This window comes from Gymnodraco acuticeps, unplaced genomic scaffold, assembly GCF_902827175.1.
Source record: "Gymnodraco acuticeps unplaced genomic scaffold, fGymAcu1.1, whole genome shotgun sequence".
NCBI lineage: Eukaryota > Metazoa > Chordata > Actinopteri > Perciformes > Bathydraconidae > Gymnodraco > Gymnodraco acuticeps.
In genome coordinates, this window is record NW_022990295.1 from 1,821,777 (window position 1) to 1,838,015 (window position 16,239).

Genomic DNA, 16,239 nt, shown 5'->3' on the forward strand with positions numbered 1-16,239 from the left:
GCAGCCTTGGTGCCATTAACCATTTACTATTCGTATACTTGCATATTTCTTATTTTCTCCTTGTTTTCTTTATTTTCCATATTACAATGTATTATTATTCTTTTATTTTTTACAATGAATAACATTTTGTATTGTATAATTAATTAATGAACTTTTTTATGATGTTTTTACTACATAATTATCAATGTATTTCTTGTGGAAGGGGCCTGCGGGATGGGGTGTGACCAGGGTGGATAAGGTTGTTAGAAACTAGATTTTCAACAGAAGTCTACACGGCAAGCAGAAACACAACAGCCAGACCAAAAGCTTATGGAGGACCCGCATGTAATCGCCACTGTGGCAAATTGACCTTGATGGCTGACAAACCAGAGAGAGTGGCAAGGCTTCACATTTTCCTGATGAAAATTAACATCAGTTGGCAGCGACATGCATTCATGAAGGCAATCTGGTTCCGCTGTAATCACATGAGACATTGCTCTGATTGCTAAATACCTTGAGCGGAAGAGGTTTCTGTGTGTGTGTGAGTAATGACATGCTCTTGACAGCCTGCAGACATCCCTGTACTTATGAGGTCTCTGTGTGCTGTGGAGATTTCAATAAAGGACTGAGGATAAAATTGTCATTATGCTAGGGCAAAAATGAATGTTCTCCAGTGGTGTGTTCAAACGCACAGTGTGTTGTTTCTGATGCTATGGGTCTCTCAATGAAAACAATAATAAAACACTGACTTTGATGTCATGTAAAGAAGCATGGGATCATGGGACAAATAAAAACCAACATTGCCACGGAAATCTGATTTTACGTTCAAGGGCAAGTTAATGTAGAAATGTTTTAATTCTCATTAAGTTTGTTCACGTTTTGTCATTAAATTCGAAGGATCAAGCCACAAGTAATGCGAGCTTTAGTAACGTTGCATTGCTTACTTACCATTAGATGAGACGCCCACACATACAGCTACTGTAGCTAACATTAAGCACCCACGAATAACAGCCCAGTGCTGATCGCCACGCTAGCTGACACGTGCAAACGCGCTGGATAATCCCAGAACGTGGATTTTTCCGCTTTTCTCCTAATGGAAAAGTGTTGGGCTGTTGTAACGCATTTGCCACCATAGATTGCGTGGTCAAAACAGTCATACTCAAAATAACTTTGTTGAATGGTCATAATCTGGGCGGCTGGCATTATCTTCTTGTCTTTGCAGCACTTCATAGTATGATGGATGGAAATTGAATTATCGTGTCAATTAAAAAGTCTCTACTGGATATTCAACTTCCTTCCTCACTCTCTAACATGTAGTGTTTCCCTCCTTTCCCATGAAGCAACTAGAGGGGGGGGCAAGGGGATGTGACGCTATTATTCTCACCAAATAATACTCAACGTTAGCGTGATACAATTACAGATATTTCTGAGTGTTTTGGGATAATGCAATTGCACAAACCTTGTATAGGTATGTCAAGTCCGGTTTATTGCAGAAATGTTAAATATCATACTTTTAAGTCTTGTTTAAGACGGTACTCAACCGAGGGATTTGACGCCCAAATGAACAAGTGGCAGAGTTATTTTAAAAGCAAAGTCTATTGTGTGCGAGTTTACAAGGGTGTTTGTCTGGTGCTTATATTGTTCCCATCTCAACCGGATCAATCAATAACATTTCTCTGGGGGCCACACAAAGAGATCCTTAGTCTCAGGAGAGAAGGAAGTAGTAGTAAGAATGATGTTAAAAAGGTGTGGGGATTCTTCTTCCAGCTTCTAATGGTCTGTGTCAAACATCTGACCTTGCAATACTCGGATAAAAGCACACAATCATTACAAGTCATTAAAGTCATTCCTCACAAGGCATTTGTGCAAGACCTCTGAAATACTTTCAGCAGAGCGACTGGATGAAGAAAATGATTAAAAACATGATGTGAAGTAAAAAAGATCAATTCTAATCAAACTCAGGTATGGCGGGAAGCTATTCAGCCTCCATTGCTGATGCTCCTTCAAAAGCAGAAGAACAGAGTGGAAGGAGAGCATCTTGACCAGTGACCCGGGAAAATATTCTATGCGAGTTCATGAAAAAGCCAAGAGGCAGCTTTAAGCTTGTGCAGATTTGTTTTCCAATGAATGACAAAGTAGTGAATTTGTCTAAGGGCATCAGAGCTCAGATGAGTCTTGATATGTGGAATTAGAAGCCTGAGGGGGAAGGCTGATCTACAACCGGGATCTAGACCCACACTGTTTAGATGCCGACGGCTGAAGAACAACAGTTATAATTGGGGTTATCGCTCCTTGCAAGGATTTCCTTTTCATTTTTTTGTAAGGGACTGAAATCATGGCAGCATAATTCAATTACCTATTTGCATTTCAAATGAAGTGCTCATTTGCATTTCACATTTACATCCCCTCCCAAGACTGATTATTTTCTCTTTATTATGAAAGGCTTAGGCATGGCTCTGGGGATGATTTGTCCTAAAGAGTATCTTGGAGGTTACATAAGAAGGAGGAAAGATGCAAACACAGTGGCTTCTATGAGTCAGGTGTAATAGAGAGACAAAGGTTTTAATATGGTAGTGAAAAACATGCCAGCAATACATACCAATACTGTGAAACTGCCATCTGTTGTAGATCTTCTCGGGCAGATGTTGTAGAATTTTCTGATGAACAAGAAAAAGAGAGTTATGATTAGGGTTGGTTGGTAGAGTTTGGCACATTGCTAGCACAATGGCTGCATTAGGTCACATTGTAGGGCTTTTTTCCTTCACTATTTACTTACTACACCGAGACCTAGGGACTGATCAGCTCCAGGCTTTATTTTGAGTAGATTTTCTTTCAGGGATTACCGTTAGTTTATTATTATTTAATGATTTTATTAACAGAAAATGATTTATTTCATGCAAAAACAGCAAAGATCCACCGTTACCAGGTCTAAAATGAAAGTATTTTGCTTGTTTTCTTGGTCTTATGTTAAACTATATTGTATATGTATATAAAGATTTTATGGATATGCTAACCTTCATTTTTTACTAGGGGTGTACACAATTATAGGTACGTTAAAGTATCAAGATATTGTGATGCTGTATAGAAACACGTGATAGGCTAAGGGGTGGGACATCTCTAAGAAATTGACCAGTCACAACAGAGCCTGACAGCTAACCAATCAGAGCAGACTGGGCTCTGTTTTCAGACAGAGGGTGAATGAAGCAAACCGGCAGTGTGAGAAAAACAAAGCCCTTTTGAACATTAAAGCATGGAAACATGTCACAGTAGAGCCACCAGTGACGTGCGGTGAGGTTCATGGCTGGTGAGGCACTGACTCTTTCAGAGTCAGATTTACAAATATTATATTCTGACCTTAATCGAAATATTCTGTTATTTTCAAAAGCTTTTTTGGTCTGATGTTTCGATTCATTTTAAACAGACCGTTCAACAAAAGGATACCCACAATCTAAATATTGGATTGTTCTTTCTTAGTAAGAACCAATTTTCATTACCAATGTGGTCTTACCTTGACTTGAAGATGAAGTCCATGCTATCCTTCTGGACAACAATCTCCTCAAGTCCTCCTTATCTTCCTCTAGTTTCAAAAGTCTAGTTGTTGTTCGCGTCTATACCGTCTCTGCGTAGAATAACAGTAGCAACAAGGACCTGTGGGCTCACGTGCGCCCCCTTCAGTGCGGCAGAGGTTATGGCTGCCTCCCCTGGTGCTTTTTTCATTGCCGTTGTACGGCGAGCCTAAATATCATATATACGTGAAATAAGTTATTTAGAGACTATGGATGGCGAGGATAAATGTAATAAAGGGATCTACAAACATTACATTGGTGACCTACAGTGAGATGGTAACAGGCATGCGCTTAGGGCCCGCTTTCCAGCCAGTTTCTGTGAGGTGACGCATTCTGAGGTGAGGCAGAGCTCATCTGTGCCTCACCTTACCACACAGTAACTGGCTTGAGCGCGCTCACAAAATAAGTGCCCGCGCTAAATTAGTGCCCGCGCTCCAGCAAGTTACTGTGGGCTTACGTGAGGCAGAGCTCGTCCCTGCCTCATCGCTACCCGTAGTTGTAGCGGAGCTCGGCAAATTTGCTGATTTTGACTATAAAAAGCGATTGGAATCAAACATAAATCACATTTACAACACAGATCATTGGAGACATTTTATTATTATTACTATTTAGTTTTTCTTTAGTTGTTTTTCCGTTACATTGTATTATGGCCAGTCTATGAGTATGACAGGTGAGGCTCTGCCTCCCCTGACTGCACGTCGCTGAGAGCCACATAATACAAACATCAACACGTAATGAGCATAACCTTATAGGTACATTTTGCTGTATGACATTTAACGGACCAGGTACTTAACAGATTAATCAACAAAATAATCGACGGATTAAGAAAGAATGGAAACAATTATTAGCTGCAGCACTATTCTAATAATTAGTTCCCAAATTAAAGAGGACAACAACCGCCTTTGTTTAGCCAGAGCAGGATTACACTAAAGGAATAGCGTCCTCGCCCTTTCCCTCCACTCGGCCCAGCGTGTGCTCAGATCCCTGTGACACAGCACAGCCCAGAGAAATGTCATCACCTCGCCAACAACCGCTTTACAACTCAATTAGAGCTCCCTAACCTTTCAGCAGCCTATCATTATTCTTAAATGCAGCGACAGGTTAACTGGATCCCTCAGGAGAGAAGAAAGAGAGAGGCAAGGGTTGCAGGAGTGTGTGTGTGTGTGTGTGTACGTGGCTAGTTAATAGTCGCTGCACTGTGAGCAACTGATGCCCAAATGGCTCACTTTTCATCAAACCCTAATCGCTGACCCAATAAGACTTCATGATTGCAACAAAGAGGTCAAGTCTATCCTTTACTGCTTTACGTATGCAGCTCTGACCCACTCAAGCACTCAAGCAACTGTGGCCGGCATGATAAAAGCTCTTTGCCTGGAGAGGGACACACAGGAAGGAGACAGATACAGAGCGTGACACAAAATGAGCATGAAATAGCTGCAACAATTAAGTCCTTTACCAGGCCAAAAAATGCTACGTGACACAGCAGCAGCAAAAAGAAGGATGACAAAGTATGAGAGTAAGCTTCTATGAGTAATACAGCTTCATATTATGGTTTGTGAGACCGTGAAAATGTCAAGTGACGGCTATTATAAGCTCGATATATACAAAAAAGTATTTCAAGTGATGTAACAATATAGATACAATTATTTAATAAATGAAACTGAAGTTGATAACAATTGAGTACAAATGTTTGATCTTCTTAAAAAAAAGACACTTTCAAATGAGACCCCCAAAAAATGACACTCAAGCAGCATTTTCTTTGGCACATAGCCAAATATTGGGAGATATAAAATGCCTCCAACATTTTTTTTGACGCTATTTAAATCAAGGTACTGTAAAATAAACAAAAATAAAGTTTACGTGTTGTTTTCTCGAGCGTCATCCTCAGAAGGAACCATTACTCTTAAGGACCAATTTCATTTCTCTAATAATCAAATCTTTATAATTCCTCTTAAGCATATAGTAACCTTACTTTAACTATACTATTATTATTATTTAGTATTTCTCCTTGCATTACACAAACAAATTGTTCTGAAAACTACGATATTTGTTCTTAGCTCGGTAAGAGTGCTCTGTTAAGAAAAGTCTCTTACTTAAGAAAATGGGCTATCACAAAATAAAAATTGTGGATTGGAACAAAAATATAAGATAATGTAGATTTTTGAATTGCTTCCGGCATGTTGTCATCTTCACATGAGAAGATGTAAGTATGAGTTTGCCTGTTTCTATAGTTTCAGACTACACAATGATCATAATGTGTTGTAAAGTCTTAATATTCCCACTATAGAATGCCTCTGAAAGACTAGATGAATATGTTTAGCCCTGTGCTTTGCTACATAACATTGAGAGCGGTGGTGGTCCAGAAGTCATCTCATGTTTGAGGGTCTCAGTTTGGCAACAACATCCTTCTTCTCTCATTATCCTCCATCTTTAACTTTCCCTTCTTGTCCTCTGAGTAAATCCCTGTCATTATCAGTGACAGCGGAGATGTTGAAAGACATGCATCACTTAAAGGAGGGCCCTGGATGTCTATCTGTGATGTTCAATTTCTCTCTGATCCACGGACGTGATGGTATGCGTGTACAGGCGTGTGGCTGCACCTTGCGGTTGATCCCGTATGGGATTACTACATCTCCGTGAAGGCTTGGTAGCGGCCTCCTTCACTCCGTCTCCTTGGGGCAGCACACGCATTATGCTAGGCGCTAACACAGCAGGGTAGCCTGCTTAAGCCCTTCCCTGTGTGTGTGTGTCTGTGTGTGCAAGCAGACACAATAACAGTGTGTTTCTCTCTCCTTACAGAGAAGCCAGGATGGAAGAGTGGGAATGAGATGGAGAAGCCAGCTCAGAAAGACTCCCTGCGGAGCGGGAATGGTGGCCGCAACAATGAGGACTTTACTGGCTGATATGAGGCGAAGGGAGAGTCTGCCGGGCTGAAGGTTGGTGGAGTTACTCTAATCTGCAGCCGTACTCCAGCATAAAGATGGGGGCATTACTGCGGAACAACTACAGCCTTAACACATTTACATTATCCGCACTTAGGTTTCCAGTCGCAGGGCCTGAACATGACGCAGAATACACTTCTGTGAGGGGTGGTCCACAAGGGCTTTCTGATGGCACAAACAGACATGCAGTACTTCAGGACAAATGTCTTTTAGGTGTTGTTTTTGAAGCAACTTGTCTGTTATTATACCATCTAAGGACAATGAACTCTCCAGGGAGACACAAAGAAAAAAACCTATTACTCAAAAATAAACGGTGTATTAATCACATAACAAAACCTAGGCAGTTTAGGATTGATAAACCCGGCAAACAGTGTAGGGATTAAGATAAAACATTCCTAATAAATAGTATCTTTGCATGATATAATAACACATTTGATATTTTAGCCTAAGACGGAAAGTTGTTATATATACTTTTAGGCCTTACATGCATGTGTAAGGAAAGACACACTTGCTTTGTTTAAAATTCTGCACAGAGCCAAACACTGCAGAGTGCTAAACAAATGTCTCCGCTTGCCCCTCATTATTTGATGATAAAGGTCTGGGCACATTCGAGCTGACAATACATATCTCATATGAACCTAAAATATAACAACGTTTAAAGCCTGAAGCACTTTTTCGATTTCTACAATGGAATTATTTACCAAAATACAAAGAACCAAGAGCAACACTTTTAAAATAGATGTAATTCTCCTGTGTAACCAGTAGGTGGCAGCAGCAGAGTGCGCTCCGACTGCCTCAGCTCAGTGTTTACTCTTTGCTCGATTTGAACCAACAGCAGGTTTCCTCCAGGAACAATTTGAAAGTGTTTTATGGAGGAACAGTTTTTTAAAAGAGGAAGAAACCTAAATTCCATGTCATCAAAGCCAACAAAGCCAGACATTGATAAACATGCATGCACAAAACGTTCATAAATCAGTGCTTACATGTGACAACAATCATCAGTTATCTATCAGATGTGTGGCTGAACCTTAAATGGGTTTGTGTTTGAAGGGTAAGTACAGGTTAAAGCGGTGCTTCATCAAGATTCATTTACTCAGCCTGCTGCGATTGCAGAGGCGAGCTACACTTAGTGAATTACCATTTATGCATTAACCAATAACCCCCCTATGGTGGACTGTCAGTCAGAGCTGGGTCTGCATAAAGAGGGAACCGGGAGTAAAAGGAATCACTTAGCTCAATGGCTCTGGGTTCATCTTTCAGCACCATGTAGGAGAGTTTCATTGATTTATGGCTTTCTTCGACTACAGGAAGTCAACTAACACTAAGATCATTGTGTTGACTAATCCATAAATTGATTCAATCGAAGGACCAAGCACCAATTTAGAATTTACTAAAGATATAGTCATACGTTTAAAAAAAGCTACATATAATAAACACAAATACCCATAGTAGGCAACTCAACAAGTTAAGTCTCAAGCCCAGATGAGGGGCTTTTTTTTTTTTACAGAGGATGACGAGGGAATTGAGAATGCTGAGTCAGGTCCGGAGAACGGACAACGGGTCATGTTGAGGTCATATCCTGGAGAGAAAGTGGGAATGAACAGACTTCCCTCTGAGTTTTGTTGGTCCCACAGCGCTCCTTTAACCTGTCTCACAACCTCAAATGAACCAGGATCAGTTAGCGGTCATTTTCAGTCATACAGGAGGGTCAACAACATGCAGTCCCTTAAGCCATGAAGCTAAATCTGGTTTTGAAATATGATTTCATTCCTGGAATTAGACATACCTGCTGCAAATGTAAGTAGGTAGTGAGAAAGGCACTGAGAAGCTGTTTCAGACTCACATCAAGTATGCATGACTTGATGTGAGTCTGAAACAGCTTCTCAGTGCCTTTCTCACTACCTACTTACATTTGCACTTATCTGTACAGCAGCAAGAGAAGACATAAGATAAGATTACAGGAATGCATTTCGACTCCAAACTGTACTATATGAATGGCTGCCAAAGCGAGACAGACATTATCAAACGACGTTGTCTCACACACCTGCCTACCCTGATGCTCCAAAACATTGCAAACACAGACATGAACAGCAAGCTCAAACATCAAGCCCTGACAATGTGCTTCCTATTACTACTGCCCATCCCTCTCTAACACTCAGTTTCCTAAATTACATTATCATAGTCTGAGGGATATGCCTTGAAATGTTTATTTTTTAAATATTATTTTGATAAGCATTGTAGCTGAATTAGTTTGATTGTCTACTCTATACAAAGGTAGCTATTGGCAGGGAAGTGACTCGTGAGTAACAAGCCGTTCCATGTACAATGGTAGAATAACATACAGATATGTCACACCTTCTTTACACAGTTCTCCACTGAACTGGTTGTGCGACTTATTAAACAAATTACTGTAGCAGCACCAGTAATGATTTAGGTGTGTCACAGTAAAGGGGGCTAAACACTTAGGCAATGCAGTCTTCTCACATTGGGTCACTGAGACAGAAGATCTTTTTAAAGAGGCCCTATTATTCTTTATCAGGGTTTTCCTGTAGTGTGTTATGTAGGTTTCTGTGCACACAGATGGCTAAACTCCCTAAGCTCCTTCCAGAGGGAGTTTCTCTCCATTGTATAGGACATGGCTTATTTTTATACATTTAAATCCATCTTTAATAGCATATGTTTACTTCAAATGTTTATATCATATCTTATTCTATTCTAAAGTGAAAACAAATGTCACAAATACAATTTTCCTCGTGGATAATTAAACTATTTCTGATTCTGATTGCTGTTCTCACAGAGGTCTCTCCTCTCTCTCAGCATCACACGCTGCCACGGTGGATGCCTTCATAGCAGGAGACACAAAGGGACCCTGGACGGAAATGGCGATGGCGGCTGGTGGCGGTGGGGGTGGGGTGTTCCAGCAGAGTTTAAGGTGGCGAGACAAAAGGTTACTCCCTTTAGATATCCATTAATCAAACAAGGGAGAGACCCCCAGAGCAACGAATGAAAAAAAAGGGGTCACATGCAAGTAATCCCCACATAGCCAACTCAATGCAAGCACACACACCGGAGACGTGTACTGTATAGGTCAGCCACATCTGAATGCAAGAAGGGACTCAGGTGAAGAAGAGCACAGGGGGCTGTATTCCCTTTGTGTCTGGGGAGATGAGGACATTAATGCGGCTTTCCAGGAAAATTCTTACACAGGATGACATCTTACCGCACTGAAGTGTGTGGCGAAGCACACAGCCACAAAACCTCTTTTGTCTCAGCTGGTGTCTATTCAAAAACTTCTCTTCACTCCGAGGCTTTCTGGACAAAAGCCAAAGACCTCTGCGACCAAAATAAGCGATACATATTTAGACCAATTGGATTTAAAATCCATACATCCATAAATTAACAAATGTTTTTTGCAGGAAAGCGATCCGGATGCCCTGCCTCAAAACCCTGTTAATCTTTCACCCCATACTGTATGTCCCGTCTGTGTGTTACGTAATATAACCCCTGTGACAATATGGTGCATTAGTAGTGCATGTTTGCCAGCACAAACGTATCCATTGATATCATATTCACCAGCACATAGATCCAACATGCATAATCTAATGTGGCGTAAGGAGAAAGTATGCGGAGTGCAGCAGAGCTCCGGATCAAAGCCACCCTGTATCTGTCCTGTACACACCACTCACAGCAGGCTTATCTGCTCGGGGCACGGGTGAGAGCACACGTTGTCTCAGGCAGGGGCTAAAAGGGGACAAATGAGGGTTAAGCTGCTTTCAATATTAGGTTTTTTTTCTAGGACTATTAATATGTAGTAGGCATGAATCCAGGCTTTATTTACAGGTTAGATGACAGGATGTGTGCGCACAGAAAGTCATGCTGAGCAGAGGAGAAACCGGAGGGCCATCTTGTGAGCTCTTTATTTTAAACAGACGGGAAGCACGGATACTAATGGTCATTTTCATTTTCATCAATTATTAAAAACTCCTTCCAAACAGAGAGCTAGGCAAGCCATACATTACAAACCTGAACAATTGAGTTTTACATCAGCAGAACCAAAGAAGATCTAATCATAACCATAACATGAAAACACATTTAAGTCGTACTAGATGCCTTACAAGCAAAGTAGGAATCCATATCTAAAAGGCAGACAATGGACAGATGAATTAGCCAGTGGGACTTTATCCAAAGCTAAAGATCCTCTGTGCTTTCCAAACTGGAATTGCTTAGTCTTTGTTAGACTTCTACAAGACACACTGCCGCACAGTGCTCCCAGGTGATCAGAAAAACTAGGACAACGACACACTGTACAAAGAGGGACAAACCATTTTGTTTCCCTTCTGCTGCCATCCTAACGGCCCTGCCCTGAGCAAATGAAACTGGATAGCTGGCTGTTTGTGTTAGAAACTCGAGCTGCCTTTAAAGTCAGGTGGGAAAACAAGGTGGGGGACTTTAACCTGCATGTGCAACATAAGAGTGTTTAGGAAACAGGGGGAGGGGCCCGTAAAACCAACAATGCCTTGCACACTCAGACACGAGACCTTTCATTTTCATTTGCACCTTGAAAAAAAGAAATAGACTGAACCCTATCCTAAGAGTTAACATATGATTGAGCAAAGGTGTTTTTTTGTATCTGCACAATTTTAAAATGATTTCCAGGCTATTTGAGGCAAATTCAGGAAGAAGCCAGAGTTGCATGGCACCATGGAAACTAGGGTCCCGCCCCCGAGTGGAGCAGTAAACAGGTGGAGGCTGTAGTGGAAATCCGACAGAGAGACAGTAACACAGACAAACATGGATGACTTACTTCAAAAATAAAGAGGATAGAGTCCAGCTCCTCCCTTTGTGATTTGTTCCCTGAAAAACAAGGAAAGTACTTAGGACTATTAAACACATAGCCAGGAGGTAGACTGCATTAGCCTCATCAATAATGCATCGATAACGCAGGCCATTTTGTGAACACTTATTCAAAGGAACTTGTGTGAGCATACTCCCAGTGGGAATTACCCCATTACTCGTAATAGTGTAGAGTTTATCAGAATTAGAGTTGAACTGGACATAACCAGACAGTGTTTCCTTATGCTAATTTCTCTGTAAATGTAGGGCAGAGCAATATACACCCTTGTTGTCATGCATACCATAAAGAACAGGGAGAGGGTTAATTATTGAACCGTCATCCTGGGTGTTGGTCAACTCGTGAGTGAGCAGTAAACCATAAAAGAGAAGAACAAAATGTGCAGTTACCTTTTAGTTTTAAGTTGCTTTCCAGTGTAATGAAATTTTCATAGAAGATAAAATATATCTGAGAACAGTTGCTTTCGAAGAACGGCTTCAGTTCACTCTTGTCAATGATATCTGTGGAAAAGAGAAAAAACAATGTCAAGAACATCTTAACACCAGACCTTGTTCCTTAAATGTGGATGTGGGCATAGCGTGATGTATCTTCAAAGGAGTTACGTCTAGAATTCATACATTTGGGGGATTTCTTTCATGTGTGTTGTGGCATGGCAGCAATACAGTAAATGATACGATACAACAATTCAAACTCAATTATATGATGCTACTTGTTTGGTCATAATAAACATTTTCACTTGATTTTCTATCTCAGAATGTATCTAATATCTTCTCGATCAACAGTCATTCAAAACTTAAGGTCGCGCTGAGTTCATTTAAAGAACAATGTTTGATTTTGTCAGTGTTTATCAAGGTTAAACAAAACTGCCACTACAGATCTGTTTCCAACCGATTATCAGTAGTACTTCAGTTCAGAGCAGTCATGTGAGAGTATTTATTTGATTTCAAGGTGTTTTGTGACCTGATGTCTCTTTAATTCAAGTGACAATGTTAAACATGACTTTTGCACATTTGTGCATCACTTGTGGCTTTCTACTTGTTTCCCATTGTGCAGACTAGATCTGTTTTACATGAAGGCAAATGACTTCACTTCCTTATCTGCTCAACTTCAGCCTCCCCTCACCTGGTAACATTAGAGAAACGATGACAGGCTTTTTGGAAGTGTTATTAAATAACTTTGCCTCCTCAGGGGATCATTTCACATTGCCTGAATAAGTGTGTATATATCCAACAATTCTACACACAATATAAATAGATTTCTCCTTAATGTATACTGCTTTAGGTCAAAAGTGGACCGGCATACTTTCAGGACATTTCATCTCAAGATTTCATGTACAAATACCAACATTGTTGAACAGGATCTCAAATGAATGTGCTACTAAACTTATGTTCATCCCTCGTATTTGGATTATTAAGCTGTCTGCAGCAGATGCATATGCTGCTCTACAGTATGTTGTTCACCAGGGATGAGGAGTGTGTCACATTCCCAGGATTTTCTTCACTTTTAGCAGAAGCCAAAGCATGACTGAAGATACACATTTGTGGGACAACTTTTTCTCAAAATGCTTTCCGTCACCATTTAATTAGTTAGTTAGGATTATTTCATGTCCTCTGGATGAAGGCCAGGCTAAGATATGTAGATGGCCACACAAGCTCCGGCTGGAACAGTTAATGAGGCAAATAGGTGGTACAGTCACAAACAGACTGGCACTGACAAGATCCCCAATTCTCCATGAAATGAAGCCCGATCATTTGCCATGCTTATTCAACTGTGGTAATGAGATAGGCCTGGTCTGAATAATCAAATATAGGCCAGGAGGAGCGCTGGCACAATAACAGCAATTAAGGTTCACCTTCTGCTGCGATTCTCGTTCAACCACATGGCAAACTGGAAGACTCCCAGAAGCAGTCGGGCCCGTGGGGAGTGCTGGAATTATGCAGTGTGTGACAAAGACTGGGATGACTAATCTTTGCCCTGAGATTAAAGAGAAGATAATGTAGACGCATGATTGGAAGATCAAGTCAAAGTCATTGCTTTTCTGCCTTGATGTAGAAAAAACAAACAGCAAGGCATCATCTGAGGATGCCAAGTAGTCAACTGGCTCTTTGAAAGTGCATGGGTCTAATACTAGGAGCTGGACAAAAGCAATCAATACCATCTTGAAGTTGGTCTTACTGTACATTCACAGGTAGACAAAGACAGATTCTACATTTAAAAATATAGGGATAAGACTTCTAGTAAATTGTAAAACTTTTATTTTAACATCTCAATGTTCAAACCTTGGCAACACTTAATTAAATACTCCTTGTTCCTGGCAATAAGGCATCACATCTGCTCAATTCACATATAAGCATAATCATCTATTACACATAAGTGCACACTCTCAAGCACACACTTAGAAACTTAAGGTAAAATTGAGGTAAAATGATGACGAAAAATACATGAGACTTTTCTCTGTGCGCGGCAAAACAAGCTCGCCAAAATGGCTTCACCAGTCTGGCAGTATTTTAAGGTGTCCGAAAATGACAATAAAATAGCGGTATGCAACGTGTGTGAAGCAGAAATCCTGCAGCTCCACCCGCTGTGACGGACCGGTGAGCGTAGCAAAACACACAGTAATGCGGCTTTCACACCAACACGGTTCCAGGGCCAGTTCGGAGCTAGAGCCTGAAAAGCACCGTTTTTTCCTGTTCACACCGCAGCGGAGCTTTTCAAGCACCAACATTTTTTCGGCCTAGAAGCAAGAACCGCATACGTCACGCTTACGTCGGAGGCGGGGGCAGGATCAACCTGAGCAATAACAGTTTATGGCGAGTAGTACGGCAAATGAAAGTTATAACAAGCAGTACCGACGACGTTGGGGAGAAAATCAGCAACGTAAACGGTAACATCATGACGCAGCAGCACCAGTCGGACTCTGAGCGGTGTGAACAAAACAGGGGGCTGAAAAGAAAAACCAGTTCCGAACCAGAAAAGCTCTAGCACAGAGCTAGAACGGGAACCATGTTGGTGTGAAAGGGGCATAAGAGTTAGACCTAACACACTTAGCTATTTTATCTACCTCTGGAACAAGCTAAACTAGTTAAATATATTTATTCTTCACTGTCGGGTCACTCAATACTGGATCAGTGAGCTGCATGAGACGATACTGACAGGCTGTCAGGAGAGAGAGAGAGAGAGAGAGAGAGAGAGAGAGAGAGAGAGAGAGAGAGAGAGAGAGAGAGAGAGAGAGAGAGAGAGAGAGAGAGAGAGAGAGAGAGCTTCCGCAAATCTCCCGTGTTCTTATCCAAAGTTAATGTAAACTTGAATAATGTACTTCATTTGAATGTAATAATTACGTTGGTTGTTGTTTGTGGAAGCGCCAGTGAATGAGCCCCATTAACTGAGTTGTAAACATCACTTTAAATGGAAGATCCCCATAGGCCCCGCCCACTCGATCGGATCGGCATCTGCCGATACTGATCCCGGCGATCGGAGCATCCATAGTAGTGACTTATCTTAGACCCAGGTAAACGTGCACACAGCATTTTCCCCTGTCTCTTGAACGGCAACAGTGGATGTCTGTTTGTCAGTGGGGAAGCAACACAACTGCTGTGCAACATATTCAAATTAGAGCTGCACAATTATCATACAGACTTCCTCTCTGTGCTTTCTCTATCTCTGTTGAGCACACAGGTACACCATATACACCTATCCGACTTGTTTGACATCAAAAAATAATATATTTGATTGTTTTATTAGACAAATTATTATTGATATTGGTGGTGACATTATTTTCCTTGGAGACGGACTGGTCTAACTATAGAACACGAGCCAAATGAACTCTTTGTCTGTTGTCTGAGGGATTTTGCTGATGAATGTGAAAGTATTAAGCAAGTCAGCTATAATTTGGCTCAAAAGCAGCCCATTTTCTGACACGCATGATAAACATGCTAACGCTGTCTCAACAACATCAAACACACACTGACCCTCGCGCCCTCCAAACCTTCCTGTGCTTCCCCTCTGCTGTTTTCCCAAGCTTGCATACTATACCGTTTTTGACAGGAAACCAAAACAGCACACACAGTGGACCATGTGATGAGGAAAATAGGTACTGCAAAGAAAACAAAACTAATTGTACCTTAAAGTGACATTTAGGCAATCTTCTTGGCAATCAAGCGTTTAAGAATGTTGTATCTGTCTTCTAGAGGTGTTTGTGAGAGCCATATAGGTATCTACACATCTACTGCCCCATGGGATTTTCAGGCGGGAGCGTTGTTTTGGTACAGCAGAGCAGTTTATTACTCAAGCTAGCCTAACACAAGCTAGCTAGGTAAGCTGATGGTGCCAACGATAAAACTAAGAGCAGTGAGAAGAAACCAGTTATAGTGAACGTTACTGTAACAAAATACCATATAAATAGCGTATGCATTGCATATTTGTCTGCCAGGTACAAAATATTAGCCATATGTGAGGAGTTGCTGGGCGTGGGTCAATTTCATATGTCAAGCTGCATGTCACTGGGCCATCATCTTGAGCTCGCTAGCCTTCAGACTCCCTGCTACCCATCTGCTCAAATGGGCCTAAGCAGCCCTTAAGGGGAAAAAAGGAAATGTAAAGCAAGCAAGAATCTGAGATGGAAGCTAACCATGTTGGAAAAGGCTGACAACCGATCAAGCTCCCAGTGGTACACTTCTGACAAAGATGGTCAGTAGGGATGGGTATCGTTTGAAATGTATCGATTCCGATTCCGGTTCTGCTTATCGATTCCGGTTCTTATCAATTCCCTGTTTCGATTCCAAAATTGTAAAAGAAAGAGGTCAAACGTTTAGATAACAAAAATATCTTTATTCTTTTAAGCTTTAACTGACATTTTTACAAATAAAAAAATATTTTTTCCGAGCTGTGTATATAACAAAAC

The 16,239-nt window shown here is 41.1% G+C and overlaps 1 protein-coding gene across 9 annotated transcripts in view; it reads right to left on the reverse strand.

Moving 5' to 3' along the window:
- ralgapa2 (Ral GTPase activating protein catalytic subunit alpha 2) overlaps positions 1–16,239 on the reverse strand; it is a 105,302-nt gene that overhangs the window by 69,623 nt on the left and 19,440 nt on the right. For 8 of the 9 annotated variants that reach the window (XM_034221999.1, XM_034222002.1, XM_034221994.1 and 5 more), the window contains exons 2-4: positions 11,729–11,839; positions 11,292–11,341; positions 2,579–2,636 (exon numbers count right to left, since the gene is read on the reverse strand). In XM_034221999.1, coding sequence (XP_034077890.1) covers positions 2,579–2,636; positions 11,292–11,341; positions 11,729–11,839 — 219 coding nt within the window. Of the gene's footprint in view, positions 1–2,578; positions 2,637–3,487; positions 3,524–11,291; positions 11,342–11,728; positions 11,840–16,239 lie in introns of those variants that run through there. The other variant, XM_034222003.1, reaches the window with a different exon arrangement.